General features: G+C 37.0%; 1 protein-coding gene across 3 annotated transcripts; it reads left to right on the top strand.

Moving 5' to 3' along the window:
* The first annotated feature begins 6,493 nt into the window (after window positions 1-6,493).
* On the top strand, window positions 6,494-22,887 carry LOC311298033 (keratin, type I cytoskeletal 18). Of its 3 annotated transcripts, XM_084420587.1 has the most exons (9): window positions 6,494-6,575; window positions 13,731-13,915; window positions 14,789-14,871; window positions 15,024-15,180; window positions 16,691-16,855; window positions 17,477-17,602; window positions 18,465-18,706; window positions 20,503-20,537; window positions 22,451-22,887. In XM_084420587.1, exons 2-9 carry the CDS (start codon window positions 13,745-13,747, stop codon window positions 22,729-22,731), a joined length of 1,260 nt encoding a protein of 419 aa, XP_084276713.1. In that variant the 5' UTR covers window positions 6,494-6,575; window positions 13,731-13,744; the 3' UTR covers window positions 22,732-22,887. The 3 variants fall into 3 exon arrangements, with proteins under 3 accessions (XP_084276713.1, XP_084276712.1, XP_084276714.1); XM_084420586.1 differs by lacking the exon at window positions 6,494-6,575 and having other exon boundaries at window positions 13,425-13,915; XM_084420588.1 differs by lacking the exons at window positions 6,494-6,575; window positions 20,503-20,537 and having other exon boundaries at window positions 13,498-13,915.
* Window positions 22,888-23,210: the final 323 nt, after the last annotated feature.

Genomic DNA, 23,210 nt, shown 5'->3' with positions numbered 1-23,210 from the left:
ACACTGCCAGAGCCCTGCAAATGACCAAAACACCGTGCAGGACGTTTGGCATTTGCCAGAGAACACCAAGATTGGCAAATTCGCCACTGGCGCCCTGTGCTCTTCACAGATGAAAGCAGGTTCACACTGAGCACATGTGACAGATGTGACAGAGTCTGGAGACGCCATGGACAACGTTCTGCTGCCTGCTTTCATCTGTGAAGAGCACAGGGCGCCAGTGGCGAATTTGCCAATCTTGGTGTTCTCTGGCAAAAGCCAAACGTCCTGCACGGTGTTGGGCTGTAAGCACAACCCCCACCTGTGGACGTCGGGCCCTCATACCACCCTCATGGAGTCTGTTTCTGACCGTTTGAGCAGACACATGCACATTTGTGGCCTACTGGAGGTCATTTTGCAGGGCTCTGGCAGTGTTCCTCCTGCTCCTCCTTGCACAAAGGCGGAGGTAGCGGTCCTGCTGCTGGGTTGTTGCCCTCCTACGGCTTCCTCCACGTCTCCTGATGTACTGGCCTGTCTCCTGGTAGCGCCTCCATGCTCTGGACACTATCCTGACAGACACAGCAAACCTTCTTGCCACAGCTCGCATTGATGTGCCATTCTGGATGAGCTGCACTACCTGAGCCACTTGTGTGGGTTGTAGACTCCGTCTCATGCTACCACTAGAGTGAAAGCACCGCCAGCATTCAAAAGTGACCAAAACATCAGCCAGAAAGCATAGGAACTGAGAAGTGGTCTGTGGTCACCACCTGCAGAACCACTCCTTTATTGGGGGTGTCTTGCTAATTGCCTATAATTTCCACCGGTCGTCTATTCCATTCGCACAACAGCATGTGAAATTGATTGTCAATCAGTGTTGCTTCCTAAGTGGACAGTTTGATTTCACAGAAGTGTGATTGACTTGGAGTTACATTGTGTTGTTTAAGTGTTCCCTTAATTTTTTTGAGCAGTGTATATTTATTATATTTATCTCCTCATTTCCCCTTTACACTCATGGTCTTTGGGATCACACACTTACATTGTGTAATATTGTATAATTTTTTTTTTTACATATTTTAATACAAAAGATACTTTTATGTACAAAAACTATACATTTATGCTGTGATTTGGGGGATATGTGATTCTTTTTTTTACCTATTTACCACAAAATTGCTCAACTACACCAGCAGCTTGCATTTGAAATTTGCTTGATTAATTATTTCTGGGAAAAATATATTTTAATGATGATCTAAAAAGTTGTTTCTGGATATTAATCTAGGTCTTATAGGTAGAATTCTGCCATCTGCTGGTGTGTGTGGGTGTGGGTGGGTGGGTGTGTGTGTGTGTGTGTGTGTGTGTGTGTGGGTGGGTGTGTGTGTGAGAGTGTTTGGTCTCACCCCTTCATATCTACATTTGTGGCTTATTTTGTTTGCTAAACTCTACAAATGCTGTTTGTGGCAGTCACACCTCGTGTGTGTGAAGTGTGAACATATTTATTTCACATTGCATTTGTGCTCTAATACCAGGCCTTTCGTTTCTGTTTGAAAGGTTTCAGAATTATGCTGCATTTATGGATTTTATTAAAACAATGAACTAAAAAAAACAATCTCAACTTTTCGCCTTTCCCATTCCTTTTCAATGTGGGTCCGGACTCCGGACCCCCGAAGACCACAAGTGTGACTTTTTTTTTTTTTTTTTTTAACATACCTTCAGAACAATCAAATCAAGCCCGGTGTTTTTAGATAGATAATGTAACAAAAGTCACAAAATCCCATGCCACTGAGATGAAGAAAACTATTTTTATTTTATTTTTGATGAGGGAAATATCAAATGGAGTCCGCAAATATATATATATATAAAAAAATTAAATAAAAATTTATATATATATATATATATATATATATATATATATAATGTCCTATTTATCCCTAAAATCAAAACAATATTTTTTTTAATTAAAATTATATTTTATATTTAAAATGACTTAAATTGTTTTGCATTGCAAACCATTCCCAATATGACTTATTAAAGGAGCTGTATGTAAGAAATGTACAGTATTTCAATTAATCATAAAATGGCCCTGATATGTCACTAGACATTAAGAAATCATGTTAATTTCAAATACTTATATCACTGACAACAGTAGTCCGGCCAGGATATTGTCATTTAAAAAGTGAAGTTGCAGCCCTCAACTGATGTTGATGTTGTCATCTTGTGTTTTGGCCTGAAGCGCCACCCTCCACCTATCTACCAATCACGAAGTCAGTAGTGTTTCGGCATCCGGGTTGCCAGCTCTGCTCTAGTTACCACAGCTGCAGCTACAAACGTTCCTGCTGGATCCTGCAGCCTATCTGGCAACCTCGAGTCAGGGGGAGGGGGAGGGGATACACCGCTCTACAGTAATTTGAAAGTGATTGCAGTACCAGGTTTGGCCACAATCTTACATACGGCTCCTTTAAGCATAAGAAATGTTTTAAAAAATATTGTAATTTGAATATTTAAAAAAGCATAAATAAAAGGCAGTGCAACAAATATAACAACAAAAAAAAACATAATACTGATGAATGCATATTTTACTATTTCAAATGTGCTATTTTTTTCCCCATTACAGTAATGCATCATGGTAATAAAAATTGGCGAGATTTTCTTATGGCGGTGATGACCAGAAAACTTAAAGGGTTTCATAAGATTCCCCCATTTAACGGTTTCCTCTCATCTGTTGAGAACTGTATATTATATTCACTTGTATCATAAAATCCATCTGCACAGAAATGCATCCTCCATAAAAGCAGGTGCATCCTATAGCTGGTTTAATTCAGGCCATTTATTGTGCTATGACCCTTCATCTGAAAACCACATCCAATAAGATCCAATATTGTAAAGGTGCTTTCATCAATGACAGCAGAAGGGTAGCCACAAACCAGAATTTAAGATTAGATTATTTTACTCATCAGTGAAGGATGAGTGTATTCTGTATTGTGACTGAAAAGGTAACCTGATCAAGAGCCAAATCAGATACACTTGACCAAAAGCAATACTCATCTTTTTTTATTCCTGTTTGTTCTGCTCTCCATCATCTTTATTGCAAACCTCATTCTGGGCCGCCAGTTTCAGGATGTTATCTTTCTCTGTGCTTCTCTGGGTCTCCATGCTCAGAACATTCCGGCTCGGGATTGAAGCTCAGCAGATCTTCTGCTTAAAGAAAGAAATAGTTCACTCATTTGCTCACACTTATGTCAGATCTTTTAAAGAACATTAAAAATTGTCATTATTGATTTTTTTTTGCTCAGCCTGTCATTATACACATTATAGTACATGAGGAATCAACAGGTGGAAAAGTTGTCAGATGTGATTTATCTCCCTGAGAAACATTACATGTCGACTGGCCTGAGCATCTGGGATCCTTTGAGTCGGAATGATTTACGCTAGACTAATACAGATTTATACAACCAAATGCCTACAGCTGTTAGATCTACACCTCTGAGATAAGCTGAGCACAAACAGACAGTGATCTGTATTAAAACAGACTCTTTCCTAAATGATAATCATACATTTTCCTAGAAACGGAGCCTGTATTTTGAGGAGAGCATGCATTAGTATCTCTATGTGTACAGAGACATGATAGATGAATTTCTGTTTGATTCAAACAGTAGCTTATGGGAGAAGTCTGACCCATTCCTGAATGTCCTGTTTAAGTCATTTATATGTTCTTATCAGAAGTCCATCATCTTGTCATAATTCAGTTCAGCAGTGGATTCTGGTGTTCATGGGTCGCTCCATGTTGTTTGTCAGTTCATAACAGACTAATCTTTGTGAGACTAAAGCTCTATGTTTAGTCTCCACTGCCTTGTTTACTCCTGATTTTTCCGCACCTGTGACAAACGATTTGTGACCTATGGCATTTATGGCATGCAAACAATGGGTTATCACACACTCAGTAGTCATATTACATACCATGAAACTACTTCTCTTTCCATAAAATATATTTAGTTATACTTACAATTTAAATTATAATCATGGGAAGCTACAGAACTGTGTCAGAAAGCTGTAAAGAACTGTGAAACTGTGCGAGATTGCAACTGATAGGGATCTCTGAGGTCAGATAACACAAAAGCATTGCACGAAATATGTTTTTCTGCTGACGTAAACTTTACTGGAAAGTTTACATAAAGTTACTGGAAAGAAAAAAAGAAAACTGTTTAATCACATGAAATTATCAAAGTTGTTACCAGAAATATACATGCATATCATAAAAGAAAGATGAGAAATTTGCCATTCCAGAGGCAAATATATGATTTTTGAGAGAAACCTTCTATTAATATTCCAGACTTTTAATAAATGAGCACAGCAAAAATGCTGGGACTTACATTATCAATCAGCCATTTAAAAATAAGTAGGCCTACTGCACTGAAAAAACGACAAAAAAATAATTTCACCGAATAGGTTCAAAAAACTATTCAGTGATTATTTTACGTCACGTCGTAATTAAGAAATCAAAATGGCTGCAGCCATGATTTAACCGTTTATATACTGTCTATGGATTTAACTCATAAAACAAAGTAATTTATTTACATTTTCATTTACAATAAACAGTAGCCTACTAACATTCATTTACATCACTCGGCTTAGTACTTTAATAAAAGCTATCCGCATCTGTGTTGACATTTTATTTGAAACATTATGTTATTCAATTCAACTATTAAAAAGTACTATCAAAACTTACTTTTCAACTGTTCTCTGTTCAATGAGTAGGCTAACGTTAGACTGTTTGACTCGAGAACCGCCTTTACCGATTCAGTAAGCTACGATTCACGCATCGTTCAGACCGCTTTAGAGAACCAGTTCAAAAACAATGTATTGTTGTAGGAATGTAACGTTACACTATTCATGTATGATCCCTGAACAGAGAACTACAAACCTTCATGATTCCTGAAGAACGTTTAAATCAAGCGTTCTCTGCTGCCCTCTTGTGGCCATATGTGGAAACGTCACACTTCAAGAGATAAAGAATTGGGAAGAATGATCACATAATTCTAAAGATTATTAGAAATATAAAATGCACTTTAATTATTTGAAAGCACAAAAGAATGTGGGCTACATAAATTTACATCCAAGCACGAGTCAGCCATATAATTAAGGTATTTGAACTGAATGGTTGAAGGATGAGAGGATTTTTCATAAATGGCAAATTGGGGGCAAGTTGTAAATTTTAAATATTAGTTGGCCGGAACAATAGTTATTATTATTGTTTTTTGTTTCATCATTTTTTCTACACACTAAAAAAAATATTTGCATGATTTGTTATCACAACTTTTTTTCTTTTGTCAAATCAACTTAGAAAATTAATGTGGTTCAGATAACATAATATTTTAAGCTTCTGTTGATTAAACCAATCTCATTCTTTGTATTAACTTAATTTACATTTTTGTTTCAATGAACTGAATTTTAAGGCAACCAGGTTACTTTTTTTTAAGTTAAGCCAACAATAATTTACAGTGTATACTTGCATTAAGCTGTTTAATGGTAAGTTCTTAATGTGACAACTTACCCCATAAGCTGCTGGGCCTTGTTTTCACAAAAGGTCAGTGTGTGTTCAATTAACTCTTAATTGTTTTCCTGGGCTATAACGGTGTAGGCCTTAATAAAAAACAATGAATGTATTTATAGTTACATTTTATATTTTTGTTTCATAATTGTTTTACTGATTATATTTTGATGAAAATTAAGCCTTTAGGCTGTTTGGTGTGACAACTTACCATGTTGTCACAAAAGGTAAAGCAAAATCTAATTCTTAGAATGAAATATTACCTTGGCGTTTTCTTGACAGATGTTCTGAGACAACCAGCATGCTTATTGTATTTACTTTTCTAATAGCATTTTAAAATGTTTACTTTTATGATTTTGAATTTCCACCTCAAAGTGATAGTTCACCCAAAAATTTAGTCACAGAATTCAGGTCATCCAAGATGTAGGTGTATTTTTTTTTCTTTACTAGAACAGTAAATAAGTTTTTAGCTGAAACCAGGGTCCTTAGTGATTCATAATATAGGCCTAATGCATGTCAAAGGCTCCCTCACTTTGAGTGAGTAAAAAGATAAAAGAAAAATAGGCTATGCAGGCAAAACAAAATGAATACCCGTGACTCCTGATTAAACACTGACTTGTTATTAAGCGAAACGATCGGTCTGTGCAAGACACTGACCACTTTTTACAACATAATTACCTGTAATCCACAGACAGGGCAAACGGTCCTTAGCGCGTTCACAGCACTCTGGAGCGCGACTCGCAAGCGAGCTTCCTGTGGCATTATGAAGTAGGCCTACGCGCTTGAGCAAACTCACCTGTGACCAGCTGCGTTTGTTTACATGTCTGTATTGTTCATCAAAGAAGTGGAACTTACAAGTGGATGGTGATGGATTTACTCCTGGATGCCGCAAGCTATAAAAATAAAAAATCAAGTTTACGTTCACTTGCGTGATCTCAATCGGGAAGATTGACTTTTTACAGATTCCCAATGAGCCCCTGCGCATACGTCATAATGCGACAGGAAGCTCGCGCATCTTATTGAAGTTCGGGACGGGAGGAGGAGATTTTTCCAAAAGGTAGGCTAAGCAGATGAACTCGCGCAGACATCCCTCCTCCTAACCTTCTACATTCATCTTTCTATGTATTTTTCCATTTCATTTCATGGACAGCATGCCAAGCCTTTACCTATATTATTCCATATGATTCTATGATCAAGCGAACTCATAACTGACCTATTCTGATGTCTTTTATATGCAATAGCAGATTAACTTGCTTGCAGGTTACTCATGCATTTGCGAGATTACTTACATACAAATTGTAGGCCGTTACTGATTTCAAATTACATGACGAAATTGTAATTAGGGCCCGAATTCGAAAAATACGAAAGGACGGTTTTGTTTTTTGTTTTTTTTGCCACTTTTGGAGCCCTTAACATACTCAAAAACTCTTGAAATTTTGCACACACGTCAGAACCTGCGGCCATCAGGGCTGGACTGAAGCTGGTACCCGGGCGTGGCAGGGGGGCTCGACAGCGCCCCCTGGAATGGTGTCCGAAAACTTGGTCCATAAATCAAACACGCTTGCATGTACTAATATGAAACTCAGTACCAGGGCCGTTTCAAGATATTTGGGGGCCCTAGGCAAAAGAGTGAAGTGAGGTCCCAAGTCCTCCCTCAGGAACATTTTTAAAATTCAGATGGGATATCTTGTATTCTGGTGCATTTTAAGAGTCATGAATTATCAATTGGCACAGACAGAAATTTAAGCAAAGCACCTAATAAAGCAAAAAAAAAAAAAACATTTGGTGAATAGCCATACGTTTATTGTTATTCTCATAGCATATCATGAAAGTGAAGTGTGGAGGATTCGATATTTACTTTACAGGAAAAGAACTTCACTTCCCATAATGCCACAAACAGCAACGTCATACGCAAAACTACAGGTCCTTGCACACACTGGCCCTCATTTATCAATCTTGCGTAGAAACGGGCGTATATATTGGCGTAAGATTATGCTTACACTCCTCTCATCGCCTGATTTATGAAGCTGTGCGTACCTTTGAAATCCAGGTGTACGCAATACCTGCCCTTGATAAATGTCGCGGCTGAAAACGATCGTCATTAGAATAACACGCCCTTATATATTCAAGTCTCCGCTCCTCCCACGCCCTCATTTTACGCCATGGACACACGGAAGACGGCAAAGAAGAGAAACTTCTTTGAGAAAGAGAAAGCGAAACCAGGGAAGTGGAAAGAAACAAAATAGATTTTTATTATTAATGACGCTTATTGTTATTTAGAAGAAGAATGTCGTTATTATTATTATTTGTATTATTATTATTATTATTATTATTTAAAAGAAGAAGAATATTATGTCTTTATTTTGTCAGTCTGAATTATTTTTTTGGTCATTGAAAGCCTTTCATTACTGAACCCAGTCCGTGCAAACCCTGGCCTAACCATCGTTTCAAAGAATAGTAGCCTACAACGGCGAGCGCGTCGAGGTGCGCGCGCAGTCTGCAGAGACTCGCGCTGCGGAGCCAGGCGAAAGTATAAACAAGGCTTGAAACGTCAGGTAAAGCGCACAGGCTCGCAACTTAAGGAATACATATGCCTACAATTCAAATGCTTTGGTAAAGTCACACAAATTAAACATTGAAGTCCATGTTGCACAAAAATAAACACTGAAGTTTATAATTACTATGTTGTTGTTTTTTTTACAGTGGGTCATAATATATCATATCTTTTAGTTTGTCAGTGCGTTTTGTAGTGTTAGGAATTGTTTTTCTGCGCATTCCCGCACTCAAAACGTGCGTACACCACCTCCTGAGCTGGTGTAGGATTTGAGCGTGCCGTACGCCAACGTCCATATTGATAAATCTCAAAGTCACCGTGGTTTTAGGTGTACGCCAGGTGTACGCTGGAAATTTGGTGTACGCACTTTTGATAAATGAGGGCCACTGTGTCCGAAATTTTCGCGTGCGTTTTTTCGTATTCATGAATATTCGTGATTCGGTGGCTCTAAATTGTCAAAACATGCTTGCTACGGACGCGAAAAACGCAGACCGTTTTTTTTTTTTTTTTGACGGACGAAAGTTTCGGAGGCAGTGTGCAAGCGTGATTGACATAACGTGAGGTCGTATTTATTTTTTAACGTGCGAAAATTTCGGATTGCGAATTTCGGACTCAGTGTGCAAGGACCTACCTGTTGCGTACGGTACAAAGTGTTGATGGAGAAGAATAGAAGGACAAACGCGAAGGAAAGGGGCATTTTTCTCCAGATGGAATAGAAACACCACCAACGGAAATTGATAGCCTGCGTACACCTAAAATGTAACCGGACTTGATGGATTATTTTGTTTGGACCTAACTGCATGGGAGTCAAAGGACCAGCTCATTTTGTTTGGAATTGACAAAGTTTTTACTGTGACCGCAGGCAGACAGCCGTGACAACACTTCTCTAGCTTTTGCCTTTATTCGCAGAGATGTGAAAATACGTCAGACAGTTGTATTGGAATCCCTCTAGTTTGGGGGGGCCCTCTCACGGAGCAGTACTGGAAAGTGATAGCGCTGTCTCACTGTGGTGGTTTGCTTACAATGGTTGATACTGTTTGACGAGGGCAGATACACAACCTAAACGACCGTGCGGCCATCGGGGGCCCCCTTCAGCTGGGGGCCCTAGGCAGCTGCCTACCTTGCCTACCCCATTGCGACGGCTCTGCTCAGTACACATATAGATCTCATCGGGCCGAGCAACTTTCGTGCTCTAAGTTTTACAAAAGCCCAACAGGAAGTCGGTTATATTATACGTTGTTTGGAAAACGCATACAATGGAATGTGAAATATACTCCTCCTAGGGAATTAATCCAATCGCCACCAAACTCGGTGTGAATGAAGTCAAGACACTGAGGATGAATTCTTGCGAACAGATTTTTGATATCTTGAACGGTTTGGCCGTGGCGAGGAAACAAATTTATGGCGAATAATGGGACACAGGAAGTGTGTTATAACTTATAACTTATGCATACATTAACTGATCTTGCTGAAACTTCGGCAGTGTGTTCGTTGTAAGAGGCCGATCACATGGATGTGACTATTGTGAGTAAAAGTTATAGCGCCACCAACTGGCAGCAGGAAGTTTGTCAATTTCAAAATGCTTTGAAATCACTCTTCTATTTTTACCTGATTTGCTTCAAACTTTATGTGTATAATGTAGACACACGGCAGATGTAGACCTGTGAAAGGATTATTGATATCTTAGACACTGTTGCCATGGCAACGCATCGAACTTTAATATTCTTTTTTTATGCTTTTGAGACTCTTGGCATGCTTGACATTGGATGAAACTCGACAGACATATCACATTTATTAGCCAGTAATACATGTGCAAAGTTTCAGAAACGGGCGTGGTGGAATGGCTCAGTAGCGCCACCTTTTGACCAAAGTGGATGGTTAGATTCATCTACAGCAACAAAACTTGGTATGTATGTTGGTCTCATCAAGCCGGACAACTTTCTAATTTACAGTCATTAGCTCCGACCAACAGGAAGTCAGATATTTTGGATTGAATGTGGATTTTTCTGGAGAATTTTCTCTCTCTCTCTCTCTGTCTCTGTGTGTGTGAGGGGTGGGGGGGATTTTTCCCCCTTGAACAGGGTCTGAAAACTTTGTCCATAGATCAAACATGCTTGCATGAATTAATATGAAACTCAGTACACGTATAGATCTCATCGGGCCGAACAACTTTCCCTTGGTCAAGTTTTACGCCAGCCCAACAGGAAGTCGGCTATTATGGGTTGTTTGGAGAACGCTTGCTCTGGAATTTGAAATAATCCTCCTAGGCAATTCTTTCAATTGCCACCAAACTCGGTCAGCATGATGTAAAGACATTGAGGATGCTAAATTGCGGACGGATTTTTGATATCTCGAACGGTTTGGCCGTGGCGAGGAAACGAATTTATGTCAAGAAAAGATAAAAACGAAGTGTTATAACTTCTGCATACATTAACTGATCTTGATGAAACTTCAGCAGTGTGTTTGTGGTAAGAGGCCGATCACTTGTATGTAACTATCGTTAGTCAAGTTATAGCGCCACCAACTGGCAACAGGAAGTGTGTCACTTTCTAAATGCTTTTGTCAAAAGTGGGGGGGTTAATTTTATGTACAGTCACAAAAATCAGTACGCATATTGGTCTCATCGAGCCGGACAATTTTCTAGTTTACAGTCATTAGCTCCGAGCAACAGGAAGTCAGATATTTTGGTTTGAATGTGGATTTCTTTGCAAAATCAGCCTCTGAATTTTTACCCACTCCTCTTAAGTGGTTTATTTTATTCCCACCAAACTTTTTCAACATGATGAAAATACATTAAAGATGCTAAATTGTAAACAGATAATAAATATCTCAAACGGTTTTGCTATGGCGAGGGATTAAAGTAATGTCAAAAAAGGAAACACTAAAAGCCTCATATCTTCTAAAAATGTAATTATACACCATTTCTTTCTATATAAAATTATACAAATATCAGAACTAAATTTTTTTTTATTATTGTTTAAGTTTAAAAACACCCAGAATGCACATTTTTGTGCATGTGAAGAGGATAATTTTTCCCTTCAATATTGGAACGTGAGTGAAGTACAAAGCCTATAATAAAAAATAGTTAATATATATATATTAGGGGTGTAACGATACGCGTATTCGTATCGAACCGTTCGGTACGAGGCTTTCGGTTCGGTTTTCGGTACGCATTACGTACCGAACGGTTCGTTGGACCATTTTTTCTGCCGACCAAAATTTCAATTTTATTTCAAATGAAGGCGCGTCGCGGGTGGCAAGCGCGCTCATAGAGGTTGGCGCGACCACAACATCAACTGGCAAATGCAATGTAAGGAACGAAACGGAGCTACTCTTATTGTGTTTGTGTGGACCGTTTATCAGTTTTGACCTGTGAAGCGGGACACGCGAGCCCTATGCGCGAGCCTGATTAAGCAACACTACCACACAGCGCTAAGAGATCCAGACCAGTAAAGAAAGCATTTGAATTTCAAATGCTTTTTGAATTCACCACTGAAGTAATAACATCGCTGCGAGATCTAGTGAGAAACATGCACATTTCTCTGTTATTAACGGATCAAACAGCGCTGACGTGGAAACCAGGAAGAAACATCATGCAATGAATGAATGAACTGACCGGTATCCACAGATCAGCAACATTCACCATGGATTTACTGTAGTAACACTAACTGCAAGGTATGGAAGTTTGTCAGGAATAGTGGGCTATAATGTTTCTAAGTAACATTACGTCGGTTTTATTTTGACATTATGAATACAATTGCTGCCCTCAAATGTTACTCTGAACTAAAATAAACCTTTGTTTAACTAGCCTACTATTATAATATTACATTTCATTTTGTCCAAGGAGCTGTTTTGTTTTATATGCTCATAAGAAGAGTCAAGCTCCATTATTACTCAGTAAAAAAAAAGCAAAAAAAAAGCAAAAAAAAAAAATCATACTTTATAATGTTAGTTTCATTAAATAAAAAATTAAAATAAAAAATTATTTCAAGGAAATTTCTCTGGGATTTATTTATTTTTGCTGTATGGAAAACGTACCGAACCGAACCGTACCGAACCGTGACACAAGTGTATCGTATCGAACCGAACCGTGAATTTTGTGAACCGTTACACCCCTAATATATATATATATATATATATATATATATATATATATAAAAATAGGGTGGGGGGGTATACATATATATATTTATATATATATATTTTTAAAATGTGTGTATGTACGTATGTATGTATGTATATATATATATATATATATATATATATACTTTTTTTTTAAAAGTGACAAGACAGAATATTACTTATCTATATATATATATATATACCTATATATACTGTATATATATATAAATGTAAAAAAAAAATATATATATATATAAGATAAGTAATATTCTGTCTTGTATATTGTATATAAATATATAATAGCTGCGAGCAGCGATGGAGGGCCCAAGCCGGTGATACCGCCACCCCTGTGCCTTTAGTGTAACTAAAGGCACGAGGGTGGCGGTGCCACCGGTTTGGGCCCGCAATCGCTGCTCGCAGCTATATTTTGTAATTGCAATTACATTACAAATGTTATAATCTGACATTTTTTTAATTTTTGATTACTTTTAGCTAGGGTCAAACTGGGGTTCGTGAAGAAACTGCAGGGGATTCATAAATTGATCTCATAAGTAATCATAAAAAAGTAAAAACAAATCCAAATAAAATACAAAAAGATGTGACCAATTTCCCTATCCAATTTTTTTTTTTTTACTTGTATGAAGTCAATAGGCTTTTTAGAAGATAGAAAAGATCAATAGTGCCCAGGAGTAAAACAAAAAGACATGAACTTTCTTTTATTCCACATGCTCTTAAATTGTTTTGTAAATAACGTACAGGTTTTATTGTATGAAGCCTGTATTTCAGGTTTTTCTGTGTATTTGTTTCATGTTTGTTTTCTTTTTTTCTTCTTCTTTTTTTTTTTTTATTTGTTCTAAATTAGGTACATAAGGTTGTTTTGAGTATGTGTTATGTTTGATACATTTCAGGGTTTTGTTCTTCAATATCCTGACTTCTCAAACTCTAACTAACTAAATTACTAAATTTAACTAAATTAAATTAACTAAGAAAATCAATATGAACAATTAACTGCCATTGTGTTAAAAACATGTAATCATGTAATCTGATTAGATCAGTACATCTAAATGTACTCTGAGCAGTATAAAATGTAATATAATTACAATATACTAAATTTTTGGAATCTGTTCATGTAATACATAATAATTTACTACCCAGCACTGTGCAAAGAAATTCTCTACTAGTTTGTTTGTTTATCGTCTTTAGGATTTTGCAAACAAATGAGAGAGGTGCAGCAGTAGACAGACCAATCACTGTAGAGAGCTGAGTCTATATATAGCTGCTCCCAAACCCCCCTCACACTACTACCTGCTGCAGGTAAAACAACAGACCGTGTCTCGCAAACACATTCAAAGGCACCTCTAATCCGCACCATGTCGTTCAAGGGCCCTACCAGGAGTTTCTCCAGCTCAAGCCTGTCTGGCAGCATGGGCTCAAGGGGCAGTTTGTTTGGGGCTTTTTCCCCATCCGCTATAGGGAATCTGGCAAACGCACTGCGTCCGCATGTGCAGATCAACAGCAACTCTTTGCCTCCTCTAGATGATAAAGAGACCATGAAGGGTCTGAATGACCGTCTGGGGGATTACCTGTCGAAAGTGCGACTGCTGGAGGAGTCCAACAGTAAACTGGAGGAGCAAATCAAAGAGGCTCTGATGAGAAAAGGAGCTGAGACCGGCAGAGACTGGAGCCCATACGAGAGGATCATTGCGGATCTGAGAAACCAGGTGAGCAAATAAAAGGGTTTGTTAGGCATCCATGCATGCTTTTTTATCATAATGTACACAGACAATGTTTGGACACACCCGACTATTTTCCTCATTTTAGAATGATAGTAAAGTCATCACTATGAAATGGCACAGTGGAAGTATGGAGTGACCAAACAAATGTTCATAGATTTGAGCTTCTGCAAAAGCTCTCCACCCTTTAGATTCCAGCTCTGCTCACTTTCTCAACTTCATGAGATGCAAGCTAATGCTGGACATTAAAAATCACATTTGAAATTAAAATGTCATTTCAAGCATATAAGTGTGTCTAAACATTTGGATGGTTTAAGCTTGTAAGAACAACTTGCTAACACTATATGCTGCAACGACCTTTAAACTTTTAATGAGAATGTATTAAATTAATTGAATATTCAATTGGTTTAATAAAATATTATATTTTGATAATACATATACATTTTCAGTTAGTAATCTTTTTTTTTAACCAAGTACCATTGGTGACCTCGCCAAAAGCAGCAAAAGATAACTGTTGTAGAAATATTAATAAGAAAGTTTAAAAGAAAACTGGGTGCATTAAAACAAATACTACATGAACTGCTTTCACGGAAGAGATGCATAAAAATGTTACAAAAAATATAATACATATACTTATTACTTTTATATATTTTTTTATGAGATGTAACGATTTAAAAGAAGAAAATACAGAGCTACTATATATAAAAGCGTATTTGTTTTATATTTAATTATTTAATTTGTTAATTTTATTATAGTTTATTTTCCTCAGCATAAAGTCTAATGACAATTGTAGATTTTTAGGGGGATTTTTTTCTGTATTGAGATAGTCAATGCGAGACAATGATATCATTGTGTTTGTAGATCCAGGAAATGAATTTGGACAATGCCAGACTGTTTCTACAGATAGACAATGCGAGACTGGCTGCTGACGATTTCAAAGTCAAGTGAGATATTTATTTATTTATTCTCTTATAATAAAATCATGTTCATTACAATCAAATCATTAATCATGTTAAAAATAAAAGCTGTCAGTATCCTATAAGTGTGACATACGCCCTGTAGTCTCTCATGTAAATGAACCGTCCCGTCCGGGCAGGTTTGAGTCAGAGCAGGGCATGCGGCAGGGGGTGGAGCAGGATCTTGCTCGTCTCCGCAAGATGCTGGACGACACTTACATGGGCCGCATGCAGCTGGAGAGCCAGATCGAGTCTATGAGAGAAGAGCTGGCGTTCCTAAAGAAGAGTCATGATGAGGTATACGCCTTAAACACACTATTCAACACTGATTAAACACCTACAGATGGGTTTGTTTGATCTGTGATTAATGAGACTCCAACAGCCTTCTAGTCAGCAATAAGTAGTAGTTAACAGATATTTAACATTAATGTTTAATAAACTTAAAATATATTTTTTTATATGTATAATCAATTAAATTGTAGACCTATCATCAGTTTTTAGGATGTCATTCATAATGAGGACATAATGAGTCCTGTAGGCCTACTTTTGTCTGATTTCTGACTTCAAAGGTTGATTCAGAAACGTATTTATTTATTTAATTTAAAGGGGTTGTATGTAGAATTCAGAAACTTTTGTTATTAGCGACACCGGTGGCCATTAAGTGAACTGCAGCCAGCCGCTTAATTGCTCGTGCGTGCACATGTAACGCACAAGAGACTGAACGTGATTCAATGCACTGATATACTCACTGTGAAGTTCTTTTTCATTTTTTGCTTTGAAGTAAGAAGTTGGAAATACCTTTGCAGCGATATACTGTTAACGAACATCCCGACCCCATCCACGCTGCTGAGAGAGACGAGGAATAGATGAATATGTTAATGTAGTGTTGCGCGCTTTCCTCGCTAAAATAAACACAGGAAAAAAATGGCAGCAGTGAGAAATCAGCAGTTAAGAAAGCATCTGATCATAGCGATGTGAATATGTTTGACTTTGTACAACAAACTCTGCAATTTACCCGTATCATTCCAACAGATGAGGTAATAAAAATGACACTGACTGTTGATAACTTGATTATGAAGTATATTTTTGAGACTAGACCTGGCTATGTGAGACTATTTGAATTAGTTAGAATTAATCCCTCTTCTTTGCATGACACATTGACATTACAGGACAGAATAGCTCTTTCGGCATTTTCCTGAACATAGGCATTTGTTTCATGTGTCAGAGAGTGACCTAGGAAATTGGGGAAGGCCTCGTTTTTTTTTTTACAAGCTGAAACTTAAGCAATAAAAAAAGTTATTAATACATGGAAATTCCTCTTGGCTATAAAAAAGTGATTAATACATGGAAATTCCTCATATAGCCCCTTTACCTTAATATTTAATTTAAATATAGGCCTATTTATGCATTTAGAAATGCCTATGGGGAAATATTCCCAAACTAAGACATGCTAAAAAAAAAGTTGGCAGTCACCATAAAATCAATAGGTGTGTTCATCTTAAAGCGGCGCTGCGCAGACCAGTCGTTGTATGACATTAAAGTACCACGAGAGATTCGAAAGCATACAGAGCCGTCTGCTCTCTAATCGTTCTCGCCACTTTGATGTCGTACACCGATCGATCTGCACAGCGCTGTTTCAAGTCGCACACACCTATTATTTAAGCCTACTGTCAACAGATCTTCCCACCTGGTTTTCAATGCTTTAGGGCAATCGTTAAACAAACTCAGTTATCTAGTAGCCACACTGTTTCCAGATCCTGTTATTATAAACCGTATAACTAAAGTCATTTATCATTTTATTTCACAGGATGTTGCCAACCTGAAGGGCCAGATCAGTGACTGTCAAGTCAATGTGCAAATGGAGAATAAAAACAGTCCAGACCTCAATGACACGATCAGTAACATCCGCAAGCAGTACGAACGAGCTGTACAGAAGAGCCGCGAGGAAACTGAAGCCTGGTATCAAAACAAAGTCAGTTGTATTGTGCATTATTTTGTTGTCTCACTCTGTTTTTCCTAATTGTTGGCACTTTCTATCAATGCACTATGCTTTGGTGTCCCATTACAAGGCACTTTTTATGATGTAGGTACTATTAGATCTATTAGCTAAACTGTTATTTTGTAAATTAAAATGATCCTAGCATGAATATCAGATCATTTTCAACACATAAAATGTCTGTATCTCCCATTCATTTGTAGATTTTGGCCTGTTTGCAATCTCATTCATCTCTAAACAAACATTTGCTCTCAGTCAAACTAGCACTTGGAATCATATTACCCTTTCTGACCTACTTTTATTTTAAATGTTTTAATCCATCCAGTGATTTATTTATTATCTAAGGATTTATGAATAAGTATACTATGAATAAGGGTGCTAATTTATATTTCGAAATTCAGCAAAAATGGAAAATCTCATATAAAATATATTTAAAACAATTGTACCTCCAAAGAAATGAAGCTTAAGCACATCCTTGTTGTGACCATATTTTACACCCTGTGGGAAAGTGCCTATTATTTAGGCGAGCTTTGTGCATAATTATAAGGCGGACCTATATTATCATGTGTCCTGATTATCTTGTTCTTCTCTATCCAGTTTGACAACATCACAGCTGAGGTGACTCAGAACACAGAAGCCCTGCAGACAGCAAAGACTGAGCTGAATGAGCTGCGCAGGCAGAGACAATCTCTTGAAATTGACCTGCAGGCTCTGCACAACATGGTACGGTACACAAATTACACTAATTATCTGCTTGACAAATCATTCTGCCTTTTACACAGTCAGCGCTCTCACCGGTGCATCCTTCACACGATTATGAAATGTCCCATGCTTGTCTTCATGCATGCATGTCATCTGAACTTACGCATTATCTTTGTGCACCCATGTGTTTTCTAAACCATGAGAAAATAGAAGCTGACAAACAAAGTGGTTTGTCAAGATTCAAGATGCACAAAAATGTTTACAGAACTCTGATGCGCATACTTTTTGTTAATATTATTTCCCACATTTTAGAATAATAGCAAAGATGTCTATGAATAACACAAATGGAAACATAAAGAATTAATTTAAAGCCATTTAAAAGGTTATTAAGATTATGAGAAAAATCATTTCCGTCAAGTGTGTCCAAACTTTTCTTCTTCTGCTTGGTGCTTTGCATATTTGATCGCTTGAAATGTGATTGCAAAAAAAACAAATTGTTCGGATGCCTGTCTCTGTGCATGCATGTCATCTGATTTTACACATTATTCCTGTGCACCCAATTGTTTTTTAAACCATGGGAAAACAGAAGCTGTTTTTATACAGTGGTTTGGCAAGATTTGTTTTTATTTTTGAACTTGGCTGAAACACAATCCTGCACAAAAATGATTGCACAACTTAGTAAAAACGTTGATGCACACACTTATTCTTATAATTGCTTAATTATTATTTCCCACGTTCATTTTTATCTCAATGCATTGCAAATATGATATTTCATATCATGTAAATAGATAAATACAGTTTAATTTTCCATATTAAGATCATGAGAAACATAAATTCGGTCGAGTGTGTCCAAACTTTTCTTACTCTGCTTGGTGCCTTGCAGATTCGTTCTCTCGAAGATTCGCTGCATGAAACTGAAGCACGTTACGGTCAGGAGATCAATGGCCACAACTCTCAAATCCTGCAGCTGGAGAGTGAGCTGGGACAGGTGCGTGCCCAGGTGGAGCGTCACACGGCCGAGTACGAGGCGCTGCTCAACATTAAGTCCAAACTCGAGGCAGAGATCGCCAGCTATCATCGTCTTTTGGAGGGTGTTGTTGACGACAATAAGGGGGACAAAGACAGGTAAGATGCAAAGTTTGCTCAATGCTAGACTCATCCATTATACTTAATCGCCTCAAGTCCCTAATGAGCTGAATCATTTGTTTTTCTTTTTTAAAACTACAAAAGCTGTCACTGGGTTGATTCCCTTTCAAATGGTACACCTTTGTACCTTGTTTACCCCTAAAGGATGCATATTAGTACCTAAAGTGTGCATTTTTACACCTAAATGGTACATATTAGTACCTTTCGAAAGGGTACTGTCCCATTTGTACGAAATTTTTTTTTTTTTTTTTTTTGAGAGCGTGAAGTCTGAAGCCCTTATAAAGAATCAATACTACAATCTTAAAAATAAAGGTTCTTTATTGGCATTTATGGTTCCATGTGGAAACTTTAACATTTATAGAATCTTTACATTGCACAAAAGGTTCTTTATAGTGGAATTAAAAAGTTCTCCACACACAAAGGGGAATAAAAGCATTCTTTGTGGAACTCAAAATGATTTTTCAATAAAATAAAATAAAACTTTTGGAACCTTTATTTTTAAGAATGTACCAGTTAGGACAGCATGGGCAATATATCACGATATTTTCAAGATGATTTTACCAGCGATATAAAAGTATTGTTATAATTTGATAAAATTACGTAGACAAATTTAGTGCATGTTCATGTTGACTTTAAACATTGTAAAAAAAAAAAAAAAAAGGCATTAGAGTTGGTTGGTTCAATTCATTTTCAGTCCGTTTTAACAATCTTTCTATTAAAAAAAAATTATTAAAGGAGTAGTTGACCCAAAAATTTGAATTGTCTCATAATTTACTCACCCTCAAGCCATCCTAGATGTATATGACTTTCGTCTTTCAGCTAAACACAATCAGAGTTATATTAAATAACTATATAATAACTAAATAAATCCTGGCTCTTCCCAGCTTTGTAATGGCATTGAATAGAGCCTACGATTTTGAAGCTCCAAAAATCGCATCATATTTGTAAGAAAAATATCCGTATTTAAAACTTTATTCACTTCATTCATACTTTAACTATAATCACTGGCTTCCAGCAACGGCCGTACTCGCGTTCATGAGAATCGAGTTCCGGCGGAAGGATGATCTCTGACCCTATTTTTTCTCTTTTTTTCATTTTTCTTTGAAACTTCTCGTTTTAGACTTCTAATTCTTGACCGGCATTTTCTTTTGCTCTATCCTTTAATACTTTTATATTATTTAATATAACTCCGATTGTGTCCGACTCAAAGAAGAAAGGCATATACACTACAGGATGGCTTGAGCGGGGGAGTCAATTATGGGATCATTTTCATTTTTGGGTGAACTATTCATTAAAAGGTGTGTATATATATATAGGAAAATATTGCTGTTTGTTCACATGTTTTGGTGTAGTTCAGAACAAATACAAAAAGCATGTTTAATTTTGAAAAGCATTTGGTCACAAATTGCAATGTGGACATCACACAATATTGCTGTTTCCATACAGCATTTTCCCTGGTGAGCTGTCCATGCAAATCTAGCATATCTTTCCATGGTGAAGTCACGCTAACAAACACAAGGCACAAACTCTTTCCCTACAGGCTTGTGAGAAACATGTCCCAGCAAGCATTTGTCTTTTAAAACAGACATCACTTAAACACCATAGACAATGAGGGGGTCACATCCCCCCCTGGTATGCAGAAAAGTGGTCGCCCAATGTGGTTTTTTCAGTGAACGATCTTTAACTTCGATCCACCCCAGTCTTGAATTTGCATCCTTTCCCCACAAGTACCAACATTTGTGCCACTCTCTCATGTTTTCTCTTCCCTCCCACAGAGAGGAATTTTCTTTAGAGCAGGCGTTGTATGCAGGTGAGTACGTGACGTGTAGATTTTAGGCATCGTCGTTCAGTTTGAGTTAACAAACGCTTGCCTAACCCACATCAAGCTTGTCTTCATACTAATCATTACTCACTGCTCTACGGTCTCACACAGACGGGTAATCAGTGCTGCCCGGGCCCTCGCTGCCCAAATATACATGCATCAGTCACACTGTTTTTGTTTCTCACTGCTATCCTCATGCAAATATGTTTGAAGATAATAAATCATCTTTACAGTTTGTTAAAGAATCAAATGGGTCATTCTATAAAACAAGTACCATTTGTGTCCTTCATATATTTATATATGCCTTTTTTAGCCACCCCTGTTTTGAGCTTTAGTACTGCCAAATCGATTTATCGCATCTTACATAAAAGTTAAAAGTTGGTGTGTAAAGTATATGTCTGTATATACACATATATTATATAAACACTTTTATGTTAGATGCGATTAATCGCGATATATATACATATATCTATATATACTGTTCAAAAGTTTGATCACCAAGATGTTTTTGAAAACAGTCTCTTATGCTCACCAAGGCTTTTATTTGCTCAAAAATACAGTACAAATATATACATTAACAAAATATATTTTAAAATGTAATTTTAATTCTAATTATGCGTAATGTTTTTGTGAAGCACTTTTTTCCTCAGGATTCTTAAAAAAAAAAAAAAAACATTGTTCAAAAGAACAGCATTTATTTGAAATTTTATTAATTTCTTGCTGAGCACAAACTTTTGAACAGAAATGTGTAATGAAATTAGCATTTAGGTCAGATTTTTTTTTATTGAATTTTTTTTTTTAATAAAATTGTGAAAAAGTAGATATTTGTAGAAGTATCAGCATTAAATTTTCAAAGCACATTTTTGCTTTATGAACTTATAAGGTTGCAATTGTGCAATGCAATTATGCAATGTATTTTCTTTTAAACATTATTTTTCTGCATTTAATTTACAAAAACTCACTTGCAAAATTACCTTATCAAACTGCAATAGGCACGTGATTCATAGAATGACCCAAATAATATTGACTAGCCAATTACAAAAGTTGCTTTCTCAACTAATATATGCAGCACCAGGGCTTGACATTAACTTTTTTGCTCACCAGCCACTGTGACTAGTGCTTTTCCGAAGTTACTAGCCACAATTTTGACATTGATACCATGGGGAAAAACCGCCATATAGATATTTTTAATATCATCTCATAATTTGTTAGCAGGTATATTAGGCTGCTGTCACTTTAAGACCTGACGCACAGACCCATTATACTGTTACACATGGTTTTCTTTCTCAAATGTTTACCTAATTTAAAACATAACTGTGTTTAAGTCGCCATTTTGACATTATTTTGTGTGTATTTGACTGTTTAAGCACAATTAGCAGCGAAAAAGAACTCAATTTATTACTGAGAGGCGGCTTTATGTGTGCATACTTAGGTTGTAAGAACAACATCTGCAGGAATGAGTAAAATTATGCGCAATCTCACGCTGAAATTCAAACCCTGTAACACACCAACAATATTTATCATCCGGAGCAAATGAAACGAGTGAGTAAAGGGATGCAGTGTGTGTGTAACTCGTTGTCGGAGAGATGAGAGAGTGAGAAAGCGCAGCTGGAATCCTGTATCTGTTCTGCAGAAAATGAGTATTGGAAGGGTTTCAGATATTTCAGCATCGATATGTATCAAAACAAATCTGTATTTTTGACAACACTGTATTGCACTTAGTTTATTATTTCAGATGCCTTTTTAAAAGATTACAATTTGGCGGGTTGGTGGGTGTTAATGTCAAGCCCTGTGCCTTAATGATTTGTTTGCTTCTAATGTTTTTATGTTTTTGCAAGCTACATAAATGTAATGAATTACTAAAGACTGACTCTAACCTCCAACCTACGTTCTGTCTCCAGCTCCTCCTCTTCCGTCTTCCGTAGGTCTTAAGAAAGCCATCATCATCACCCAAGAAATAGTGGACGGAGAGGTGGTCTCTCAGAGTGAACTTGAGCAGAATCATACTAACCACAACGGCCAGGACGTTTTTGGGGAGGAAGAGGAGTTAGCAGAACTACAGGAGTTAGTGGAGGAAGAACTGCAGAAGTCAGCAGATGAAGAGGTGTTGGTGGAAGAAGAGAAGAAACCTGATGAACATGAGGAGGAAGATTATCTAGATCTGGTGGAGGAGAACGAGTGACTTTCTACTGCTGCGTCCTACATTTCTCTTCCTAATCTAACAGCCTGAGGGGTTCTTCATCTCTCTTTCTTTCCTTCTTCCTGCTCTGTTTATTATTGTGAAGACCATGACTCTCTTATCATTCTACTGTGCCACATTAAAACAAGTATGAGCCTCATTTTCTGGTCAGTGTTGTTATTTTATAATGTACATTTAGGTTCGAAAGTTAGGGTTAGTGTGTGTGTGTGTATATATATATATATATATATATATATATATATATATATATACACATGTGTATATATATATAGAGAGAGAGAGAGAGAAAACATTTATACTTTTATAAAAGATTTCGGTAACACTTGAATCCTGTATAGTGCAGTATTTTCAATGCATTAATTATGCCTCGTAATGCACCTTATAATTAATTATATGGTCTCAATGTATAATTGTAACCACAGTTACAATGCTTGCCTATTTATTGCATGGAAATGCATTAA

This window comes from Rutilus rutilus (genome assembly GCF_951802725.1).
Source record: "Rutilus rutilus genome assembly, chromosome: 10".
In the NCBI taxonomy this organism is placed as follows: Eukaryota; Metazoa; Chordata; class Actinopteri; order Cypriniformes; family Leuciscidae; genus Rutilus; species Rutilus rutilus.
This window is presented reverse-complemented; position numbering and strand designations above follow the sequence as displayed.

Coding starts and splice junctions, on each gene's coding strand:
- LOC311298033 (XM_084420586.1), top strand. CDS start 13,565: ATGTCGTTCAAGGGCCCTACCAGGAGTTTCTCCAGCTCAAGCCTGTCT. Junction 17,603..18,464: donor TGCAGGCTCTGCACAACATG/GTACGGTACACA, acceptor GGTGCCTTGCAG/ATTCGTTCTCTCGAAGATTC. Junction 20,538..22,450: donor AGAGCAGGCGTTGTATGCAG/GTGAGTACGTGA, acceptor TTCTGTCTCCAG/CTCCTCCTCTTCCGTCTTCC.